The sequence below is a fragment of the Ovis canadensis genome, chromosome 14 (genome assembly GCF_042477335.2).
Source record: "Ovis canadensis isolate MfBH-ARS-UI-01 breed Bighorn chromosome 14, ARS-UI_OviCan_v2, whole genome shotgun sequence".
NCBI lineage: Eukaryota > Metazoa > Chordata > Mammalia > Artiodactyla > Bovidae > Ovis > Ovis canadensis.
In genome coordinates this window covers 75060931-75083302 of record NC_091258.1, presented here as the reverse complement: position 1 = coordinate 75083302, position 22372 = coordinate 75060931, and the positions used below count along the sequence as shown (strand labels likewise).

General features: G+C 40.4%; 1 protein-coding gene across 1 annotated transcript in view; it reads left to right on the top strand.

Annotated features, from left to right (window-relative positions):
- The first annotated feature begins 3309 nt into the window (after window positions 1-3309).
- Window positions 3310-22372, top strand: part of LOC138419632 (zinc finger protein 721-like) — a 92883-nt gene continuing 73820 nt past the window's right edge. The window contains 4 exon segments of the mRNA XM_070289304.1: window positions 3310-3358; window positions 3863-3958; window positions 7158-8759; window positions 8826-9402. Of these exon segments, the coding sequence (XP_070145405.1) occupies window positions 3325-3358; window positions 3863-3958; window positions 7158-8759; window positions 8826-9402 (2309 nt within the window). The 5' untranslated portion in view covers window positions 3310-3324.

The window sequence follows — 22372 nt, the reverse complement described above, 5'->3', positions numbered from 1 at the left end:
TGACTACTGGAAAACCATAGCCTTTTAGATGGACCTTTGCTGACAAAGTAATGTCTCTGCTTTTTAATATGCTGTCTAGGTTGGTCATCACATTTCTTCCAAGGAGTAAGCGTCTTTTAATTTCATGGCTGCAGTCACCATCTGCAGTGATTTTGGAGGCCCCCCCCCCCAAATAAAGTCTGTCACTCTTTCCACTGTTTCCCCATCTATTTGCCATGAAGTGATGGAACCCAGATGCCATGATCTTAGTTTTCTGTAAGTTGAGCTTTAAGCCAACTTTTTCACTCTCCTCTTTCACTTTCATCAAGAGGATCTTTAGTTCTTCTTCACTTTCTGCCATAAGGGTGGTGTCATCTGCATGTCTAAGGTTATTAATATTTCTGCTGGCAATCTTGATTTCAGCTGTGCTTCATCCAGCCCACCGTTTCTCATGATATACTCTGCATATAAGTTAAATAAGCAGCCTGACAATATACAGCCTTGACTGTATTCTTTTCCTATTTTGAACCAGTCTTCTGTTCCATATCCAGTTCTAACTGTTGATTCCTGACCTGCATACAGATTTCTCAAGAGGCAGGTCAGGTGGTCTGGTATTCCCATGTCTTCAGAATTTTCCAGTTTATTGTGATCCACACAGTCAAAGGCTTTGGCATAGTCAATAAAGCAGAAATAGATGTTTCTCTGGAACTCCTTTGCTTTCTTGATGATCCAGCGGATGTTGGCAATTTGATCTCTGGTTCCTCTGCCTTTTCTAAAACCAGCTCAAACATCTGGAAGTTTACAGTTCACGTATTGTTGAAGCTTGGCTTGGAGAATTTTGAGCATTATTTTGCTGGTGTGTGAGATGAATGCAATTGTGCAGTTGTTTGATCATTTTTTAGCATTGCCTTTCTTAGGGATTGGAATGAAAACTGACCTTTTCCCGTCCTGTGGCCACTGCTGAGTTTTCCAAATTTGCTGGCATATTGAGTGCAGCACTTTCACAGCATCATCTTTCAGGATTTGAAATAGCTCAACTGGAATTCCATCACCTCCACTAGCTTTGTTCATAGTGATGCTTTCTAAGGCCTACTTGACTTCACATTCCAGGATGTCTGGCTCTAGGTGAGTGATCACATCATCATGATAGTGGGTCATGAAGATCTTTTTTGTACAGTTCTTCTGTGTATTCTTTCCACCTCTTCTTAATATCTTCTGCTTCTGTTAGGTCCAGACCATTTCTGTCTTTTTTTCAGCCCATCTTTGCGTGAAATATTCCCTTGGTATCTCTAATTTTCTTGAAGAGATGTCTAGTCTTTCCCATTCTGTTGTTTTCCTCTATTTCTTTGCAGTGATCACTGAGGAAGGCTTTCTTATCTCTCCTTGCTATTCCTTGGAACTCTGCATTCAAATGGATATATCTATCTTTTTCTCCTTTGCTTTTGGTTTCTCTTCTTTTCACAGCTATTTGTAAGGCCTCCTCAGACAGCCATTTTGCTTTTTTGCATTTCTTTTTCTTGGGGGTGGTCTTGATCATCCTGTACAATATCATGAACCTCCGTCCATAGTTCATCAGGCACTCTATCTATCAGATCTAGTCCCTTAAATCTATTTCTCACTTCCACTGTATAATAGTTAAGGATTTGATTTAGGTCATACCTGAATGGCCTAGTGGTTTTCCCTACTTTCTTCAATTTAAGTCTGAATTTGGCAATAAGGAGTTCATGATCAGAACCACAGTGAGCTCCCAGTCTTGTTTTTTGCTGACTGTATAGAGCTTCTCCATCTTTGGCTGCAAAGAATATAATCAATCTGATTTCAGTGTTGACTGTCTGGTGATGTCCATGTGTAGAGTCTTCTCTTGTGTTGTTGGAGGAGGGCATCTGCTATGAACAGTGCATTCTCTTGGCAGAACTCTGTTAGCCTTTGTCCTGCTTCATTCTGTACTCCAAGGCCAAATTTGCCTATCATTCCAGGTGTTTCTTGACTTCTTACTTTTGCATTCCCATCCCCTATAATGAAAGGGACATCTTTTTGGGGTGTTAATTCTAGAAGGGTCGGTGGTGGCCTGCTGCAGGATTAGGAGCACAGACTAACAGTGCATGCATGGGATCTTTTGAGGTATGTCACCATTATCTTCATTACCTCAACCATAGTTTGGCCCCAGGTAAATAGCAGGGAGGGAACGCAGCTCCACCCGTCAACAGAAAATTGGATTAAAGATTTGCTGAGCATAGCCCCACCCATCAGAACAAGACCCAGTTTCCTCCTCTGTCAGTCTATTCCATCAGGAAGCTTCCATAAGCCTCTTATCCTTTTCCACCAGAGAGTACAGACTGAAAACCACAATCGCAGAAAACTAACCAATCTAATCACATGGACCACAGCCTGTCTAACTCAGTGAAACTATGAGCCAGGCTGTGCAGGGCCACCCAAGTCATGGTGGAGAGTTCTGACAAAATGTGGTCCACTGGAGGAGGGAATGGCAAACAACTTCAGTATTCCTGCCTTGAGAACCCCATGAACAGTATGAAATGGCAAAAGGATAGGACACTGAAAGATGAACTCCCCAGGTTGGTAGGTGCCCAATATGCTACTGAAGATCAGTGGAGAAACAACTTCAGGAAGAATGAAGAGATAAAGCAAAAACAACACCCAGTTGTGGATGTGGCTGGTGATGGAAGCAAGATCCGATGCTGTAAAGAGCAATATTGCATAGGAACCTGGAATGTTAGGTCCATGAATCAAGGCAAATTGAAAGCTATCAAACAGAAGATGGTAAGCGTGGACGTCAACATTTTAGGAATCAGCAAACTAAAATGGACTGGAATGGGTGAATTTAACTCAGATGACCATTATATCTACTATTGTGGGCAAGTAGATAGAGGAAATGGAGTAGTCATCACAGTCAACAAGACAGTCCGAAATGCAAGTACTTGGATGCGATCTCAAAAATGACAGAATGATCTCTGTGCATTTCCAAGGCAAACCATTCAATATCACAGTAATCCAAGTCTATGCCCCGACTAGTAATGCTGAAGAAGCTGAAGTTGAACGGTTCTATGAAGACCTACAAGACCTTCTAGAATTAACACCCCCCAAAAGAAAATATTATTGTGTAAAAATTATATTCTTGTCTAATAGCAGCCGCTTTCCTAAATGAAAACCATGTCTCTGAATTTGACATTTCCATCATGGGTCATATTAGGAAGTGTTCCCACAGCCACACGGCATCTGTATTTTGTATTTCAGGGATGGTTGACATTCCGGGATGTGGCCATAGACTTCACTCAAGAGGAGTGGGAATGCCTGGACCTCGGTCAGCGGGAATTGTACAGGGACGTGATGGTAGAGAACTATAGGAACCTGGCCTGCTTGGGTGAGGATGACTTCCTTCCAGAATCGCTTATCTAACCTCAGGGTTTTGGTTCCTTCATTTCTAGAATGTCTTCTGAAATTTTCTGCTCTACACATTTGTTTCAGATCTCTGCTTTCTAGGGGAAATGGGTAGCTGTGAGTTTAGAAAGAAAGGCTTCATGATGGTTCGTTATGCTTGTAACTTTTTCTGCCTTCATGTAATCTGCCTCCTTCTTCTAGGTTGGTGGTAGTTGTGTAAGTTCTGTGGTATTGAATAGTTGTACCTTCTCTTAGTTTCACATTTCCACTACTTACTTTTGCTTTCGTGGCACTTGACCAGAATCTCAGGACCTGACTTTTTTGTATTAGTTAGCATTATATAGGTACTTTCAATAAAGTATTTGGGGAAATCATTCTCTAGGCTGTATTAACATTCACCCATGCATTCTCTTCTCACATGACTACATATTGGGTTGGAAACTGATGAATCTCTGGCACAACAAATATTCCTCTCTCTGATGAACAGGTCTTGTGGTCTCTAAGCCAGATTTGGTCACCTTTCTGGAGCAAATGAAGGATCTCAGGAATATAAGGAGAATGGAGACAGTAGGCATATACCCAGGTAGGTGTGAATGGATGGAGCCGATGACTCAGGTGAGAAGTCCAGTGAGAGACCTAACTGGGAAGGAAATCTAAAACAGAGTGGCTATATATATGTATGGTTGATTCTATGAGAATCAGTGAGGAAGTCATCCTTTGTCAGGTGGTTTGGGAAGATCTGCTTCACTGGAAATGATTTTGGAGAAGTCTGGATTTATTTCTGTCGCTGTCATAGACAGCTGTCACCTGCCCCACTCTGTCTCTTTAATCATTCATGAATTCATCTCCAGTGGTTGCTTTTCTCACTCACAATGAGAGCGAAAATTCTCCTCTTGGCCTGTGACAACCTGTATGAGTTGGCTGCTTTTTCACTTCTTGGGGATCCTAGGAAAACTGTGCACACTTCTGAGTGACTATATGATACTCCTTTTAAAGTTTGTTTCTACCTTTAAACAGAACTGTGTAAGTGGAGTCATAGACATACTGCCAAAGTCCTAGGAATAGTTAAGACAGATTTTTTTTTTTTTTTTCTGATTTATAGTTTCCAATCCATTGGAAACTGCAGGTATGACCTTATTCATGTCAAACTCAAGTAATGTCTTTACTGCATAAAGCAAAACCTCCCTAAAATGGGAAAATGAAAGTCTCTTGGTTACTTTAAAGGTTCTCTTCTCTTTATACGAACTCATGTTAAATACCTAAGTGTATTTGTCTCAATTCCTGAATGGTAAAATACTTTAGTATATTCAATTACCTCAAAGAATTTTAAAATAAATTGGCATAAGAACTTAGAACATTTTCCATATTTGTAATGGGGTTGTGTCAAACTGTTAAGATTTTTTGATAATATATAGAAATACTTTTATTAAGTTCTTAGTGGAGTGTAGCTGTTTTACAAAGTTTCTCTGCTGTACAGCAAACAGTATTAATTATACATATATATAGCCACTCTGTTTTAGATTTCCTTCCCAGTTAGGTCTCCAAAGAGTAGAGCTCCATGTGTTTCCATCATATTTTTAAAGTCTCACTTCTTATTTAATTTCTTAAGAACTGCTACTTTGTCAATTTATCTTGTTTGTTATGAGCTTCCCTGGACTCTGTCTTATATGTCCTCACTTGCTAGGACATTAGTTCTATGTCATATCATTTATGATTTTTAGATTCAAACATCTAATAGAACATTCTCAAATAAAAACACAGGTGATAAGAAGTGAATTAAAGAATTAGTAGGCACCTAGTACTTGTGAAAATGTTTGGTGACTCATGTACACCCGTGGCGGATTTGTGTCAATGTATGGCAAAACCAATACAGTATTGTAAAGTAAAATAAAGTAAAAATAAAAATTAAAAAAAAAAAAGAGGACTTTAAGCAAAAAGTAATCATTTGATTACCTCTCTAGTCTTCACTAAGTTTTTATCTAAGCAGGTTTTTATGTTGCTCCTTCCTCTGCAACATATTGCTTGTCCTCTCATTTTGTCACATTTTCTGTGTTTGTGGTCTCCGTTCTGCAAGCTGCAGGATCCTGGTTCCTCTTGCTCCTGGTGTCTGTCCCCTGGTGGGTGAGGTTGGTCAGAGGTTTGCACCCTTATCCCCTTGATAGACTTTTGATTGTTGTTACTGTGACCCGAGCCTGCCCTGGATATTAAGGGGAGCTTCCCCTTGGCTCTTTGACCGTCACTGCCCTGTCTGTGGTGGGGTCTGCTCCCTGGTTTGTGGAGTAGAAGCCCCCAGATCTGTTTCTTCACCGTGATTCTGATCTGTGGTGGAGGCAGGTGGGATTGGAGCACACCCACTGGGAGAGAAGTCCCTGAGGATTGCTCCTCTGGGGATGTTCACCATGGGGAGTGTTCTGTGTGTCACGTTTCATGCCTTGTGCAAGCTCTCATGTGACCCTGGTCGGCACTGCCCTTGGCCCCACCTCAACCATGGGTATCCCAGCACATGGCCCTGCTGTCTCTCAGATGTTCTTTTCACCAGGTCACCAGCATAGATCCTCTGAAGTCAGGGCCCAGGATTGCATTCATCATGAAGCTGGACCCGCTGTGGTGCTCTGGGGGCAGCTCAGATTCCGGCCTGGCCCCACCCCCTAGTGTAGGAGCCCACAAAGTCTACAGCTGCTTATGCTATACCTTCTGTGACTGGGGGAGCCCTCCTTGTCCACTCAGATGTTCTAAAGGGGCTGAGTTTACAAAGATAGCTGTGATGGTATAGAAACGAGTTTGTGCAAATTCCAGTAGAGATATCAGCTTGACTTCCTTAAATTGCCAGACCCTGGGGCTCAGCAGTGCTTCAACCCCCTCTGTGCATGTGGATAAACTACAGGTACCTGCTCCCAAGGTTTCCCAGAGTCCACCAGTCTGCCCTGGTAATGAGGGGCACAGAGGAAGAGGCAACAGCTAGATTCATGAGAGCACCCACCCTAATGGAGTCCTTCATAGTGCCTGGTGAGGAGAGGCTGGCACAGGGGGAAAGAGGCTGTAAACAATGGTGGGTCTTGGCTTTGGACATCGTTCAACAATGGCGCTCTACTCTGTGGTGGTTCAGGCTTCCTCTCCAAGCATTTCTGTTTGCAGGGCTCCTCCCTCCTTGCCTTTCCTGCAGGTTGTCTCCTCACAGCCCACAGCAGTCCTCTGCCTGGGTCTGCTCTCCAGACCTCACATTCCAGCATCCAGCCCTTGTCTGCAGTGGTGGACACCCTCCCAGGCTGGGTGGGCAGGGCAGGGGTCAGTACCCTGTATACACGTCTCACTCTGTCCTGCTGCCACAGACTGTTGCCATGTTCTCTTCCCACAGAGGATGAGGCTCCCCTTCTGTCTCAACTGGGCTCCCCTAGTGAGGGTCTTCCCCAGATATGGAGACCTCTCCTTTCTTCAGACCCCCCCAGGGTTGCAGGCCCCATCCCACTTCCTTTCCTGTTCTTTTTCCTTCTTCTTTCTTTTGCCCTGCCTAGCTCAGCAGGAATCTTTCTTGTCCTTTTAGATTTCAAAGGTCCTCTACTAGTGTTCAGCTGGGCTCTGTGAGAACTGTTCCATTTCTGATGTATGCTTGATGCATTTGTGGAGAGAAATGAAGTCCATGTCTGCCTAATCCTCTGGCATCTTGATCCCCCCATCTCTATTTTATTTTTAAGCTAGTGAAGAGTTCATCAATTTTCTCTAAATCTTTAAGGATATTCACTGAGAATAGTAGGTAAGAAAACTGATTCTTTGGTGTCTTTCAGCTATGTCTCCTCAAGACACCCAGGATTTGATGCCAAAGAAACCAAGGGTAGAAGATTTGATCCCAAAAGCAAACCTAGGAATATATGAAAGATTTCACCTCAGAAACTTGCAATTAATAAAAGACTCAGAACATACAAAGGCATGTGAAAGACAGAGAGGATGTTTATATGGACATAAAGAAATTGAGACAGTTACAGATAATGCAGACATTACTGCAAAAAGAAATGAGCTACATGAGTCAAACTGGGGGAAACACCCATTTCAGTCTTCAACATCTGCTGAGAAGTGTAAGTTTTTCAGAAAAAATTTACATCGTTTTTTGAAACATACTTGTTCTCTGAAAGGAAATGTGGAAAATCTGGAAGGTCCTCCAGTCTCTACTGTAAATACTCATTCAAACCGCTCTGAGCATAGGCTTCAATTAAACATACATTTAAATATGTCTGAAAACCAGAAATTTAAAAATGTTGGGGAAAACTCACAATGTCATCAGTTTGAGGGATCTGTGAGCAGAAAGTCATTATTCTTCCACCAACGGATATTTTCTCTCCATTCCAAGGTGTATAATGTTGATGATAATGGAAGAGATGTAATCCAACCATCATTGTTCAATACATCCCATGATATCGTTAATACAGAAGAACTATCCATGTGTAATAAAATGAGTCAGACCTTAAGTAAGAGCTCCAGCTCCAATAATTACACAATTATTTATGATGGAGTGAAGGTCTATTCACGCAATGAAACTGGGCATAACTTTGAACACGACTCAAACTTTCTGGAACATCAGGGAGCTCACTCTTCACACAAGGATTGTAAAAGTAATAAATGTAGGAATATCTTTTATCAAGCATCAGGTCTTCCTCTAAATAAGAGTATTCATAATGGAGAGAAAACTTACAATTGTAGTGAATATGGTAAAGTTTCTAATCAGTCTTCAAATCTTATTCAACAGCAGAGGATTCAGAATCCGCAGAAACAATACAAGTGTAATAAGTGTGGGAAAGTCTTTAGTAACTCATCTAATATAAGTAAACATAGGAAAATACATTCAGGAAGGAAACCTTTCAAGTGTACAGAATGTGCCAAAGCCTTTAATCAGAGTTCAAATCTTAGTCAGCATCGACAAATCCATACTGGCAGGAAACCTTATAAATGCAAGGAATGTGGCAAAGTGTTTATTTATTTCTCAAATCTTAGTCAACATCAACGAATTCACATTGGGGAGAAACCTTATAAATGTGCAAAGTGTGGCAAAGCCTTTAATCAAAACTCAAATCTTACTCGACACCAGCGAACTCATACTGGAGAGAAACCTTATAAATGTAAGGATTGTGGCAAAGCCTTTAGCCGGCGCTATGGTCTTACTCAACACCAGCGAATTCATACTGGAGAGCGACCTTATAAATGTAAAGAATGTGGAAAAGCCTTCAAGAAAAACTCAAATCTTACTCAACACCAGCGAATTCATACTGGAGTGAAACCTTATAAATGTAAGGATTGTGGCAAAGCCTTTAGCCACCGCTATGGTTTTACTCAACATCAGTTAATTCATACTGGAGAGAAACTTTATAAATGTAAAGAATGTGGAAAAGCCTTTAGTCAATCCTCAACACTTACTAAACACCAGCGAATTCATACAGGAGAGAAACCTTATAAATGTAAAGAATGTGGAAATGCATTTAATAAAAAGTCAACTCTTACTAAACACCAGCGAATTCATACTGGAGAGAAGCCTTATAAATGTAACGATTGTGGCAAAGCCTTTAGCCAGCGCTATGGTTTTACTCAACATCAGTTAATTCATACTGGAGAGAAACTTTATAAATGTAAAGAATGTGGAAAAGCCTTTAGTCAATCCTCAACACTTACCAAACACCAGCGAATTCATACAAGAGAGAAACCTTATAAATATAAAGAATGTGGAAAAACTTTTAATCAAAATTCAAATTTTACTCAACATCAGAGAATGCATACTGGAGAGAAACCTTATAAATGTAAAGATTGTGGCAAAGCCTTTAGCCAGCGCTATGGTTTTACTCAACATCAGTTAATTCATACTGGAGAAACACCTTATAAATGTAAAGAATGTGGAAAAGCCTTTAGTGATTCCTCAACTCTTACTAAACACCAGCGAATTCATACAGGAGAGAAACCTTATAAATGTAAAGATTGTGGCAAAGCCTTTAGGCACAGCAGTCATCTCGCTAGTCATCTCAGTGCACACACTGGAGAGAAACCCTAGCAATGAAATAAGTGATGGAAGACGTTTGTCCTAAACATACATGTCAAATCATGAGACCATTGATATAAGAAAGATATGGAAGGATGTAAAAATGTAAAAGAAAAAAATGTAGAAAAATGGTTTATTGAAAAATGAAATCTAAATAAATTCCAGAATATCCATACTAGAAAGCTTTACATCAATCCTGTTTTCCAAAGTTCCTCTTGAATGTCGACATTCTAGGAATCAGCTAACTAAAATGGACTGGAATGGGTGAATTTAACTCAGGTGATCATTATATCTACTACTGTGGGCAGGAACCCCTCAGAAGAAATGGAGTAGCCATCATGGTCAACAAAAGAGTCCGAAATGCACTGCTTGGATGCAATCTCAAAAATGACAGAATGATCTCTGTTCCTTTCCAAGGCAAACCATTCAATATCACTGTAATCCAAGTCTATGCCCTAACCAGTAATGCTGAAGAAGCTGAAGTTCAACGGTTCTATGAAGACCTACAAGACCTTTTAGAACTAACACCCAAAAAAGATGTCCTTTTCATTATAGGGGACTAGAATGCAAAAGGAAGAAGTCAAGAAACACCTGGAGTAACAGGCAAATTTGGCCTTGGAATGCAGAATGAAGCAGGGCAAAGACTGCTAGAGTTTTGCCAAGAAAATGCACTGGTCACAGCAAACACCCTCTTCCAACAACACAAGAGAAGACTCTACACATGGACATCACCAGATGGTCAACACCACAATCAGACTGATTATATTCTTTGCAGACAAATATGGAGAAGCTCTCTACAGTCAGCAAAAACAAGACCGGGAGCTGACTGTGGCTCAGATCATGAACTCCTTATTGCCAAATTAAGACTTAAATTGAAGAAAGCAGGGGAAACCGCTAGACCATTCAAGAATGACCTAAATCAAATCCCTTATGATTGTACAGTGGAAGTGAGAAATAGATTTAAGGGAGTAGATCTGATAGATAGAGTGCCTGATGAACTATGGACTGAGGTTCATGACATTGTAGAGGAGACAGGGATCAAGACCATCCCCATGGAAAAGAAATGCAAAAAGAAAAATGGCTGTATGGGGAGGCCTTTCAAATAGCTGTGAAAAGAAGAGAAGTGAAAAGCAAAGGAGAAAAGGAAAGATATAAGCATCTGAATTCAGAGTTCCAAAGAATAGCAAGAAGAGATAAGAAAGCCTTCTTCAGTGATCAATGCAAAGAAATAGAGGAAAACAACAGAATGGGAAAGACTAGAGATTTCTTCAAGAAAATGAGAGATACCAAGGGAACAATTCATGCAAAGATGGGCTCGATAAAGGACAGAAATGGTATGGACCTAACAGAAGCAGAAGATATTAAGAAGAAGTGGCAAAAATACACAGAAGAACTATACAAAAAAGATCTTCGTGACCCAGATAAACATGATGGTGTGATCACTCACCTAGAGCCAGACATCCTGGAATGTGAAGTCAAGTGGGCCTTAGAAAGCATCACTACAAACAAAGCTAGTGGAGGTGATGGAATTCCAGTGGAGCTGTTTCAAATCCTGAAAGATGATGCTGTGAAAGTGCTGCACTCAATATACCAGCAAATTTGGAAAACTCAGCAGTGGCCACAGGACTGGAAAAGGTCAGTTTTCATTCCAATCCCAAAGAAAGGCAATGCCAAAGAATGCTCAAACTACTGCACAGTTGCACTCATCTCACATGCTAGTAAAATAATGCTCAAAATTCCCCAAGCCAGGCTTCAACAATACGTGAACTGTGAACTCCCTGATGTTCAAGTTGGTTTTAGAAAAGGCAGAGGAACCAGAGATCAAATTGCCAACATCTGCTGGATCATGGAAAAAGCAAGAGAGTTCCAGAAAAAACATCTATTTCTGCTTTATTGACTATGCCAAAGCCTTTGACTGTGTGGATCACAATCAACTGTGCAAAATTCTTCAAGAGATGGGAATGCCAGACTATCTGACCTGCCTCTTGAGAAATCTGTATGCAGGTCAGGAAGCAACAGTTAGAACTGGACATGGAACAGCAGACTAGTTCCAAATAGGAAAAGGAGTATGTTAAGGCTGTACATTGTCACTCTGCTCATTTAACTTCTATGCAGAGTACATCATGAGAAACACTGGACTGGAAGAGGCACAAGCTGGAATCAAGATTGCCGGGAGAAATATCAACAACCTCAGATATGCACATGACACCACCGTTATGGCAGAAAGTGAAGAGGAACTAAAAAGCCTCTTGATGAAAGTGAAAGAGGAGAGTGAAAAAGTTGCTTAAAGCTCAGCATTCAGAAAACGAAGACCATGGCATCTGGTCCCATCACATCATGGGAAATAGATGGGGAAACAGTGTCAGACTTTATTTTTTTGGGCTCCAAAATGACTGCAGATGGTGACTGCAGCCATGAAATTAAAAGACGCTTACTCCTTGGAAGAAAAGTTATGACCAACCTAGATAGCATATTCAAAAGCAGAGACATTACTTTGCCAACTAAGGTCCATCTAGTCAAGGCTATGGTTTTTCCAGTGGTCATGTATGGATGTGAGAGTTGGACTGTGAAGAAGGCTGAGTGCTGAAGAATTGATGCTTTTGAACTGTGGTGTTGGGGAAGACTCTTGAGAGTCCCTTGGACTGCAAGGAGATCCAGCCAGTCCATTCTGAAGGAGATCAGCCCTTGGATTTCTTTGGAAGGAATGATGCTAAAGCTGAAACTCCAGTACTTTGGCCACCTCATGCAAAGAATTGACTCATTGGAAAAGACTCTGAGGCTGGGAGGGATTGGGGGCAGGAGGAGAAGGGGACGAAAGAGGATGAGATGGCTGGATGGCATCACGGACTCGATGTACGTGAATCTGAGTGAACTCCGGGAGATGGTGATAAACAGGGAGGCCTGACGTGTTGCAATTCATGGGGTTGCAAAGAGTCAGACACGACTGAGCAACTGAAATGAACTGAACTGAACTGTAGATAGTAATCCACAGTTAAAACAGATAGCAAATTGATATGTTAGTGTGGATCACAAGATGAAAGGTTGATGTTTAGAGAGGTAAAATTATTAGTAATGTATCCTTGTTTATATTGACATGATTTGTGATTATTTGAAAATGAATGTAATTCAACTCTCTAATTACTCCATGATATACTTCATTTCTAGTGTGTATGCAAACTTATGTTTTTGATGGTTGGTACCTCAAAGATGAGAGAAGCCCTCTCTCTAAGGAGAAATCATTTATATGTATTCTCCATTAGAAGATTAAGGGCACAGTAATGTAACATGTACAGTAAACATCTAAATGGAGGTGTTTGTCATTCATGTCAAGCATCCCTGTAGGTCACCATGATGTAAATGTTCAGGGAATAATTCCACATACTAAAGATGTAAATTATCAAGTTATGCTTTTAAAGGTTAATATAATGACAGTTCACTGAAATCTTGATGTGTTTTATAATATCAACAGAAATTATGACTATTTGACATATTTCAAATAACCTCTGATACCCTAAAATGTATGGGAAACCTTTCCCAGAAAATTCCTGTAATTACTGTAAGTCTCCTTTCTTAAATGATTGGCCTCCATTTTGTAACCATAGAAACCACAACTCTCAGATCATTATATCAGAGGGATGAATATCATTGTTTATGCTTGTAATCTGTCTTTTAATCAAAGTTACACAGTGGAGTATAAAAGGTTTTTATTCTGACTGTGTGTGATGTTCAGACATGTTCATCAATAAAACTGAATGGCTTCTTGTGGTAAAGTTGGTGTGAATGAATGAAGTGTTAACCTACCACCACCATTAACCTCTTATTAAGGTTGCAGGGAAGAGCGCATAACAATAAACTCTTGTAGCACAGTGGGATGGCATCTGTAACAGTTAGTTTCCTTACTACCCTTATGCCTCAAATCATTTGATCATGTATTTCCCATCAATTATCCATTGTACTTTTTTCCCCCTCTGTAACTACAGGGACATTGTGATGGTTCTAATAAGAAGGACCATACAGAGTACTGTTGAGAGCTTCCCTGACTGCTCCGTGCTGTTGCTGCCTCAGCGTCTGTCTGGGGAGCAGGCAGCCTGCAGGTCCGTGAACTCACACCAGCCAGTCCTGTGAGCACCTGCACTAGGTGACCCCCTTCCTGAGACCAGCAGTCTTGCCAAACCCCAGGGTCTACTGCACAGGCCCCCCTTCAGTGACACCCTCAGAGCTCACCAGATTCCTGCTCCTCTTGGTTTGAATGGACCCATCCACACTCAGCCTGGGGAACCCACAGCACTTCACCCAGGGTCCCTTAGAAAGGCCTGAACCCCAAGCACTGGAGCTTTCTCTGCCTGGTTCTAGCCTAATCTCCCTCAGAAGTTCCCACCCTAAATATTCCCCTCCTGAGATGTCTCAGCTGTGCTGAGTGTGAGGGCTGGAGCTCTGGGTGTCTGAATATGGGTCTTGGGGAAGAAACATCAGAATATATGGGAAAGACTCATTTCTGCACCTCAGACCTGCAGATTCATAACTTCTTGGAGTGGGCACCTGACCACCAGGCATTTGTATTCACTGAAATGATTCAGAAAGAATCTTTAGCCAAGTGGTTCCCATCTGTTCCCCATCAGGATCACGTGACTAGTGATCAGGAAATGACCTCACTGATGCCCTCCCAACAGAGTTCTGTGTTGGTCCTGTGGGAGCATCAGTGTGGTTTGTAGGAAGTGCTTCAGGGGATCCTAAGGGGATGCCCAGGTTAAGGATGTGGCTCCTGGTCACTGTGTGAGAGCTGAGACCCAGCTTCAGTCCGAGGAGAAGCAGCAGGGCTGGTCTAGCTGGATTTGGACGGGGAAGTCTGTCAGCCCACATCATCTGTGTGAGCAGAATGTTAGGAGCTCTCTATGGGGAGAGAACAATTAAGAAATAAGTCCACAGTCTGGTCTCCAGGTAGGAAGTGATTGTTCCCGAATCTCTCCTGAGACAAAGGACAGGAGAGGTGGGCTTTTTTCAGCTTTTCAAGGTCATTTTGTCTGTAGGTGAAGTGGTTGCAGGTTAAAGAGATGTGCAGATGTCTTTGAAGGTATTTTCTCAAGACACAGGTGTGAATTTGCAACATAACATTCCCAGAGAAGACATAGCAGGAAGAAGAAGAGGAGGAAACGGCAACTTCTCAGGTAAATGTCCTGTCCTGGGTCTGGGGCTGTGTCTGCTTTTCCTCCTGAAATGCCTGGACTGAGAATCTGCAAACCTTTACTTCTCTGCTTCTAATATTTTTGCCCAGGGCATTTGTTATCAACTTATTCCCCCCCCCCTTTTTTTTTTCTTATAATAGTAAAGACTGGCTCTTTAGACTACATCTCCCTTAGTCCTAGAGTCTTTTCTGCATTGTCTGTATCCCAGCTTTCTATGGAGTATGACGAATTCTCAACATGAATTAATGACTCTCAACTGGTGAAAACATTTCCTTCGTGTGAGATCAACCCAGGGAAGCATAGGTTTTGAGAATCCTATTGGGATGTGCTTCACTCTTGGGATCTTAGAGAAGTAGGGGAAAATTAGTGATGAATTTACCTGTAGGTGCAACTTCAGACATTTAGAAAAGGATTAAGAAAATGTCCTTATAAATAGAATTACCTCAGCAGTCCAGAATTCCACAGAAAGTTTGCGGAAAAGATGGAGAAGAAAAATGTGAGACACTCTTCTCTATATTGGCAGGAAGGACTCATGCTTAACTGTACTTTTAATATACAGAACATTGGAAGTTATATGTGAAGTGAAATTAGCATCAGTTCAGTTCAGTTCAGTCACTCAGTTGTGTCCGACTCTTTGCGACCCCACGAATCACAGCACGCCAGGCCTCCCTGTCCATCACCAACTCCCAGAGTTCACTCAGATTCACGTCCATCGAGTCAGTGATGCCATCCAGCCATCTCATCCTCTGTCGTCCCCTTCTCCTCCTGCCCCTAATCCCTCCCAGCATCAGAGTCTTTGCCAATGAGTCAATTCTTTGCATGAGGTGGCCAGAGTACTGGAGCTTCAGCTTTAGCATCATTCCTTCCAAAGAAATCCTAGGGTTGATCTCCTTCAGAATGGACTGGTTGGATCTCCTTGCAGTCCAAGGGACTCTCAAGAGTCTTCTCCAACACCACAGCATCAATTCTTCGGCACTCAGCCTTCTTCACAGTCCAACTCTCACATCCATATATGACCACAGGAAAAACCATAGCCTTGACTAGACGGACCTTTGTTGGCAAAGTAATGTCTCTGCTTTTGAATATGCTATCAAGGTTGGTCATAACTTTTCTTCCAAGGAGTAAGCATCTTTTAATTTCATGGCTGCAGTCACCATCTGCAGTCATTTTGGAGCCCCAAAAAATAAGGTCTGACACTGTTTCCCCATCTATTTCCCATGAAGTGATGGGACCGGATGCCATGATCTTCGTCTTCTGAATGTTGAGCTTTAAGCCAACTTTTTCACTCTCCACCTTCACTTTCATCAAGAGGCTTTTTAGTTCCTCTTCACTTTCTGCCATAAGGGTGATGATATCTGCATATCTGAGTTTACTGATATTTCTCCTGGCAATCTTGATTCCAGCTTGTATTTCTTCCAGTCCAGCGTTTCTCATGATGTACTCTGCATATAAGTTAAATAAGCAGGGTGACAGTATACAGCCTTGATGCACTCCTTTTCCTATTTGGAACCAGTCTGTTGTTCCATGTCCAGTTCTAACTGTTGCTTCCTGACCTGCATACAGATTAGCACACAACTGATATTTTTTCAGGAGAGACTCAGATCATTGCTAACATTTATCCCATTACACCTCATGTTCCGTTGGTTCAGGTGGCTCTCTGAGATTCCAGCACTAAGATGTTCATACTTTTTATCTTAAATAAAAATCCTTGAAAGATTTAGTGAGGAATGTGAATAAGCTGCCACAGTTAATGAGAAATCCGTGCCTTCTTAGTTCTGTTTGCTTTGGAAAAATGAACAGTCACCTGTGTTTAGTAGGTTTCTTGAGTTTTTTGAGTTTTCATTGCTTAAGCTCAGGTCTGATTGTTTCCATTTTTAATATACTCAGCACTCATGTTCAAACTACTGCACAATTGCACTCATTTCACAAGCTAGCAAAGTAATGCTCAAAATCCTTCAAGTTAGGCTTCAACAGTATGTGAACTTCCAGATGCACAACCTGGGTTTAGAAAAGGGAGTGGAACCACAGATCAAATTGCCAACACCAACTGGATCACAGAAAAAGCTAGAGAATTTCAGAAAAACATCTACTTCACTGACTACGCTGAAGCCTTTGACTGTGTAGATAACAATAAACTGTGGAATATTCTTAAAGAGATGAGAGTATCAGATCACCCTACCTGCCCCCTTCTAAACCTGTACGGAAGTCAAGAAGCAACAATTAGAACCAGACATGGAACAACGGACTGGTTCAAAATTGGAAAAGGAGTATGTCAAGGCTGTATATTGTCACCTTGTTTATTTAACTTATATGCAGAGTACATCATGTGAAATGCTGGGCTGGATGAAGTACAAGCTGGAATCACAATTGCAGGGAGAAATATCAGTAAACTCAGATATGCACATATCATCACCCTTATGGCAGAAAGCAAAGAGGAATTAAAGAGACTCTTGATGAAGGTGAAAAAAGAGAGTGAAAAAGCTGACTTAAAACGCAACATTCAAGAAACAAAGATCATGGCATCTGGTTCCATCACTTCATGGCAAATAGATGGGGAAACAATGGAAACAATGACAGACTTTATTTATTTAACACTGTGGATGGTCACTGCAGCCATAAAATTGAAACTCACCTGCTTCTTGGAAGAAAAGCAATGACAAACATAGGCAACATATTAAATATCAGAGACATTACTTTGCCGACAAAGGTCCATATACTCAAAGCTATGGTTTTTCCATTAGTCATGTATGGATGTGAGAGCTGGATGATAAAAAAGTCTGAGCCCCAGAGAATTGATGCTTTGAACTGTGGTGTTGGAGAATACTCTTGAGAGTCCCTTGGACTGCAAGGAGATCAAACCAGTCAATCCTAAAGGAAATCAACCCTGAATATGGAATGCTGAATATTGAATATTGATGCTGAAGCTGAAGCTCCAATACTTTGGCTACCTTTTATGAAAAGCCGACTCATTGGAAAAGACCCTGATGCTGGGAAAGATTGAAGGCAGGAAGAGAAGGGAACAACAGAGGATGAGCTGGCTGGATGGCATCACCATCTCAATGAAAATGAGTTTGAGCAAAATCCGGGAGATGATGAAATACAGGGAATCCTGGCGTGCTGCAGTCCATGGAGTCGCAAAGAGTCGGACCAGACTGAGCAACTGAACAACAACATATTCCAAAAATAGAATTCTTATCATATTTTTGTATTTTCTATAATATTTACAAGAATCTTATTACTAATATATGTTCAACTCTGTTAAATCTAAAATATCACTCAGCACTAATGATAGAGATTTTCAAAAGAATAAAAGATTCAGAAGCAAGAGCTCTAATTTATACCATATCATCGTGTGTTTTTGCCCTAGCATGTTTTAAAAATACAGAGAATCAACCAGAAACAAATTATAAAATTTAAACAGGGAAATCTATTCTTGATTTTATTGACATGAATAATTTTTCTCTATCACTTTTAATATGTATATAGTTCCTAAGTAGTGTATGTATGTGTGCATGAAAATGTTAACATTATATGATTTATTTTTTCTGTTTCTGATATTTTTGCCAGTTACCTCAATTGGGTAAAACATCCATTAGAACTGTCTGTGTGCTGCCTTTTTTCTTTTTAGAGAAAATCAAGCTCAGATCCACTGAAGTAAATCCCAAGCTCTACCATTTCCTGAATATTTGACCAAATATTCAAAACAATTTTGGATATCATTATTATTGATCTAAAATTATTTATGTGTCTCATTCAAGATTGAAAGTAAAAAAGTGTTAGATATATAGTATATAAATAGTCTAAAGGATTGTTTCTTCTAGGTTTACTGATCTATTAAACCTGTAAAATCTGTATAATGCTTGAAGTTCACTCTTAACTATGATTTTTCACATGGCTGTTTCACTTCTGTACCATTCACAATGGCCATTTATAAACCAGATATGTAGTTAAAATTCAGCTTGTTTTGGCTCCTTCATCTCCATAGGAGCCAAAATCTTTGGTCTCCTATATTTTTACAGTCTGATCAGTTTTATACCAAAAATCATCTATTCAGTTCAGTGCAGTCACTCAGTCGTGTTCGACTCTTCGCGACCCCATGAATCGCAGCACGCCAGGCCTCCCTGTCCATCACCAACTCCCGGAGTTCACTCAGACTCACGTCCATCGAGTCAGTGATGCCATCCAGCCATCTCATCCTCTGTCGTCCCCTTCTCCTCCTGCCCCCAATCCCTCCCAGCATCAGGGTCTTTTCCAATGAGTCAACTCTTCGCATGAGGTGGCCACAGTACTGGAGCTTCAGCTTTAGCATTATTCTTTCCAAAGAAATCCCAGGGCTGATCTCCTTCAGAGTGGACCGGTTGGATCTCCTTGCAGTCCAAGGGACTCTCAAGAGTCTCCTCCAACGCCACAGTTCAAAAGCGTCAATTCTTCGGCGCTCAGCCTTCTTCACCGTCCAACTCTCACACCCATACATGGCCACAGGAAAAACCATAGCCTTGACTAGACGCACCTTTGCTGGCAAAGTAATGTCTCTGCTTTTGAATATGCTATCTCGGTTGGTCATAACTTTTCTTCCAAGGAGTAAGCGTCAGCAATTTGTTAATAACATGCTAAATTTCTCAACTGGGGTAAAAGTGCTTATTCATTTTAATTTTTCATTAGAGATTTTAAGAATGATTTTTTCCATTTTCTGTGGTTATCTCCTGGCTTGCAACCCATGCCAGGTTCTAAAATGGTTGCTTTCTACATGTGCACAGTCATAGCAAAAAATATAATTTAGAAGGATTCTTTTTTAATAGAACATACAAGTTGTATTCAGAATTTTGGGCAAAAAAAAATTCTCTTATTTAGCTGTGCCATATGAGTTTGATTGCTTTTTGATGATAAGTTCCCCCAAGTTTGTTACTTTTAATTTTGTTTTTACCTGACCTATATTTCATGAATGTAAATGACAATTTTGACTAAGTACAATTAATATAGCATTGAATTCAAATATGACTCTCCCATATATCTATTGCTAATAAAATGATATGTTTAATTATTACCCATAATCTATTTGTAACTTATAAACTTATTTTCCTTCTTGATTATTGATCATTTTATGATTTGTTATGCCTTGGTGAGGAGTTACAGAAATACTTTTAAATTTACACTTTTTTTCCTGCATCTTTTAAAATTTATTTTCTTTTTATTTTTTCAATTATTAAAGTGTGATAACACATTTACAGAAGACTTGGAAAATACAGAACAAAGTTACATACAGGTCCACTATATATTGCAATTATTTTTCTACATAGATAAATTAAGATTTTTAGTTGGAATTTCACTATCAAACTTCCAAAAATTAATAGAATGAGCAGACAGGAGTAGATGGATGTTTGTCATTGTTGTTCAGCCACTAAATTGTGTCCAACTCGGCAACTCCATGAACTGCAGCACTCCAGGCTTTCCTGTCCTTCGCTATCTCCTGAAGTCTCCTCAAACTCATGTCCATTGAGTCAGTGATGACCTGAAAAGTGCTGTGAACCGATTCAACATAATTAAGATTTATTTTTTAAAAATTATACAATTTTCACACAGCAGCAGAATACAAATTCTATTAACGTTCCCATAGACGATAAACTAGGAGACACTGGACTATACCAAGGGACATGAAACAAGGTGCAAAAATTTCACGGTTTAAAGGGATTGAAATCATACAGAAGCTGTTCTCTTATTACTGTGGAATTATGTTAGCGATCAATATCAACAGATACTTGAAAATAGCCCACATATTTTCAAGTGCAATGTAACATTTACCAAGACAGGTCTTTGACTTAGCCATTGAAAGTCCCAATAATTTGAAACACTGAAAAAGCACAGAGAGTGATTGCAGAGAAGAAAGTGAGAAGAGGTGAGGGAGTGACGTAATTTCATTCTCTTTTCACTGTTTAAGGAACTTCCACCCCGTCCTCCAGCCTGGTTGTTAACAATTTACCTGGCCAGCACCAGGGTAGGAGGGTTTCCGTTTCTCCATAACCTCTCCAGCATTTATTGTTTGTAGACTTTTAGACAGAGGCCATTCTGAATGGGGTGAGATGGTACCTCATTGTAATTTTGACTTGGATTTCTTTAAGATTTCATGATGTTGAAACATTTCCATGCGATTTTTAAAAAAAGAAAACAAAAACCAGTGTGAGTAAAACTGACCTCTGGGGATTGGCCTCTTGACCCTCTGTCCTGTTTTGAATTCTTTTTCCAGGACCTGCCCGAGGACATCTGTTGAGGAAAGGGGTTTTTTCCTTACATCCTCCTGGCCTGGTGAATCATAAGCACCGGTTTTTCAGTTGTAGTTACCAACAGCTACCACGAGGAGGCAACATTTCTTCATGCTCCACTTTTTTTTCCTTCGTTATTTCGTTTTTATTTTCTATTGGAGTGGAGTTGATTTCCGTTGTGCTTGTTTTAGGTTTACAGGAACTTGACTCAGTTATACATAGACGTATATCTATTCTTCTTGGGGTCTTTTCCCATATAGGTTCTTCAGTGTTCAGCAGACTTCCCTGTGCTATTCAGTAGGACCTTTTGGATTATCTAGCTGATAATAAGTAGTGTGTATATGTTAATCCGAAACTCTTAATGTCTCCCTTCCCCTACCCTTTTTTTTTTAACAATCATTAATTGGTTTTCTAAGCTGTGAGTCTGTTTATAAATTAATTCATTTGAATTAGTTTATGGTCCCACCTGTAAGTGAAATGATATTTCTCTTTCCCTCTCTGACTGACTTCACTGCGTAGGCCATCCGTGCTGCTGACAACGGCATTTTTTGATGTTCGTTTTGCGGGCTGTGTGTATTCCAGTGTCTGGGTGGACCTTCATTTCTCGATGGACAGTTTGGTTGATGCTCTGTCTTGGATATTGTCAATAGCACTGCCCTGAAAAAGGAGGTGTATATATCATTTTGAATGATGATTTTCTCAGAATTTAAGGCAAGGAGTTAAAAATCATGTGGAAACTCTATATTTAGTGTTTTAAGGAATGTCTATACTGTTTTCCTTTGTGGCTGTACCCACCCATTTCCATCCTTGCCCACAGTGTTGGAGGATTCCCTATTCCCCATGCCCTTGGTAGCATTCAATCTTTGAGGCTTTTTGGAAGACGGCCATTCTTCCAAAATGGGGTGTCAGATAACACCTCGTTGTAGTTTTGATTTCATTTCTCTAATAATTATTGATGCTGAGCATCTTTTAATGTGCTTAATGGCCTTTTGTATGCCTTCTTTGGAGCTGTGTGTATTTAGATCTTTGGCCTGTTTTTCTATTGGGTCTTTTGTTGTTTTTGTTTGTTTGTTTGTTTTTTGAGCTGCATGAGCAGTTTACATGTTTTGGAGATGAAGTCCATGTAGGTCTTTGTTACATTTTTTTCCCCATTCTGAGGGTTGAGTTTTTCTTTCCTTTAGGGTTTCCTAAAGGTCAGTGAGGTCCTTTTTGTTGACTTTTGTCTCATTTTTCATTACCCTAAGTGGTAGATCCAAAAAGAACTTGCTGTGATTTATATCAAAGCATATGTTTTCCTCAGGAGATTTAGAGTAATCATCCCACCATTTAGATATTTAATTGATTTCAGGTTCTTTTTTTGTATGGGGTTAGGGAGTTGTCATAATTTCATTCTCTTTTCCTTTGTTTAAGGAACATCCACCTCATACTCCATGGTGGCTGTTCCCAATTTACATTGCCAGCATCAGTGTAGGAGGGTTCTCTTTTCTCCACAGCCTCTCCAAACTTTACTGTTTGTAGATTTTTTAACAAAGGCCATTCTG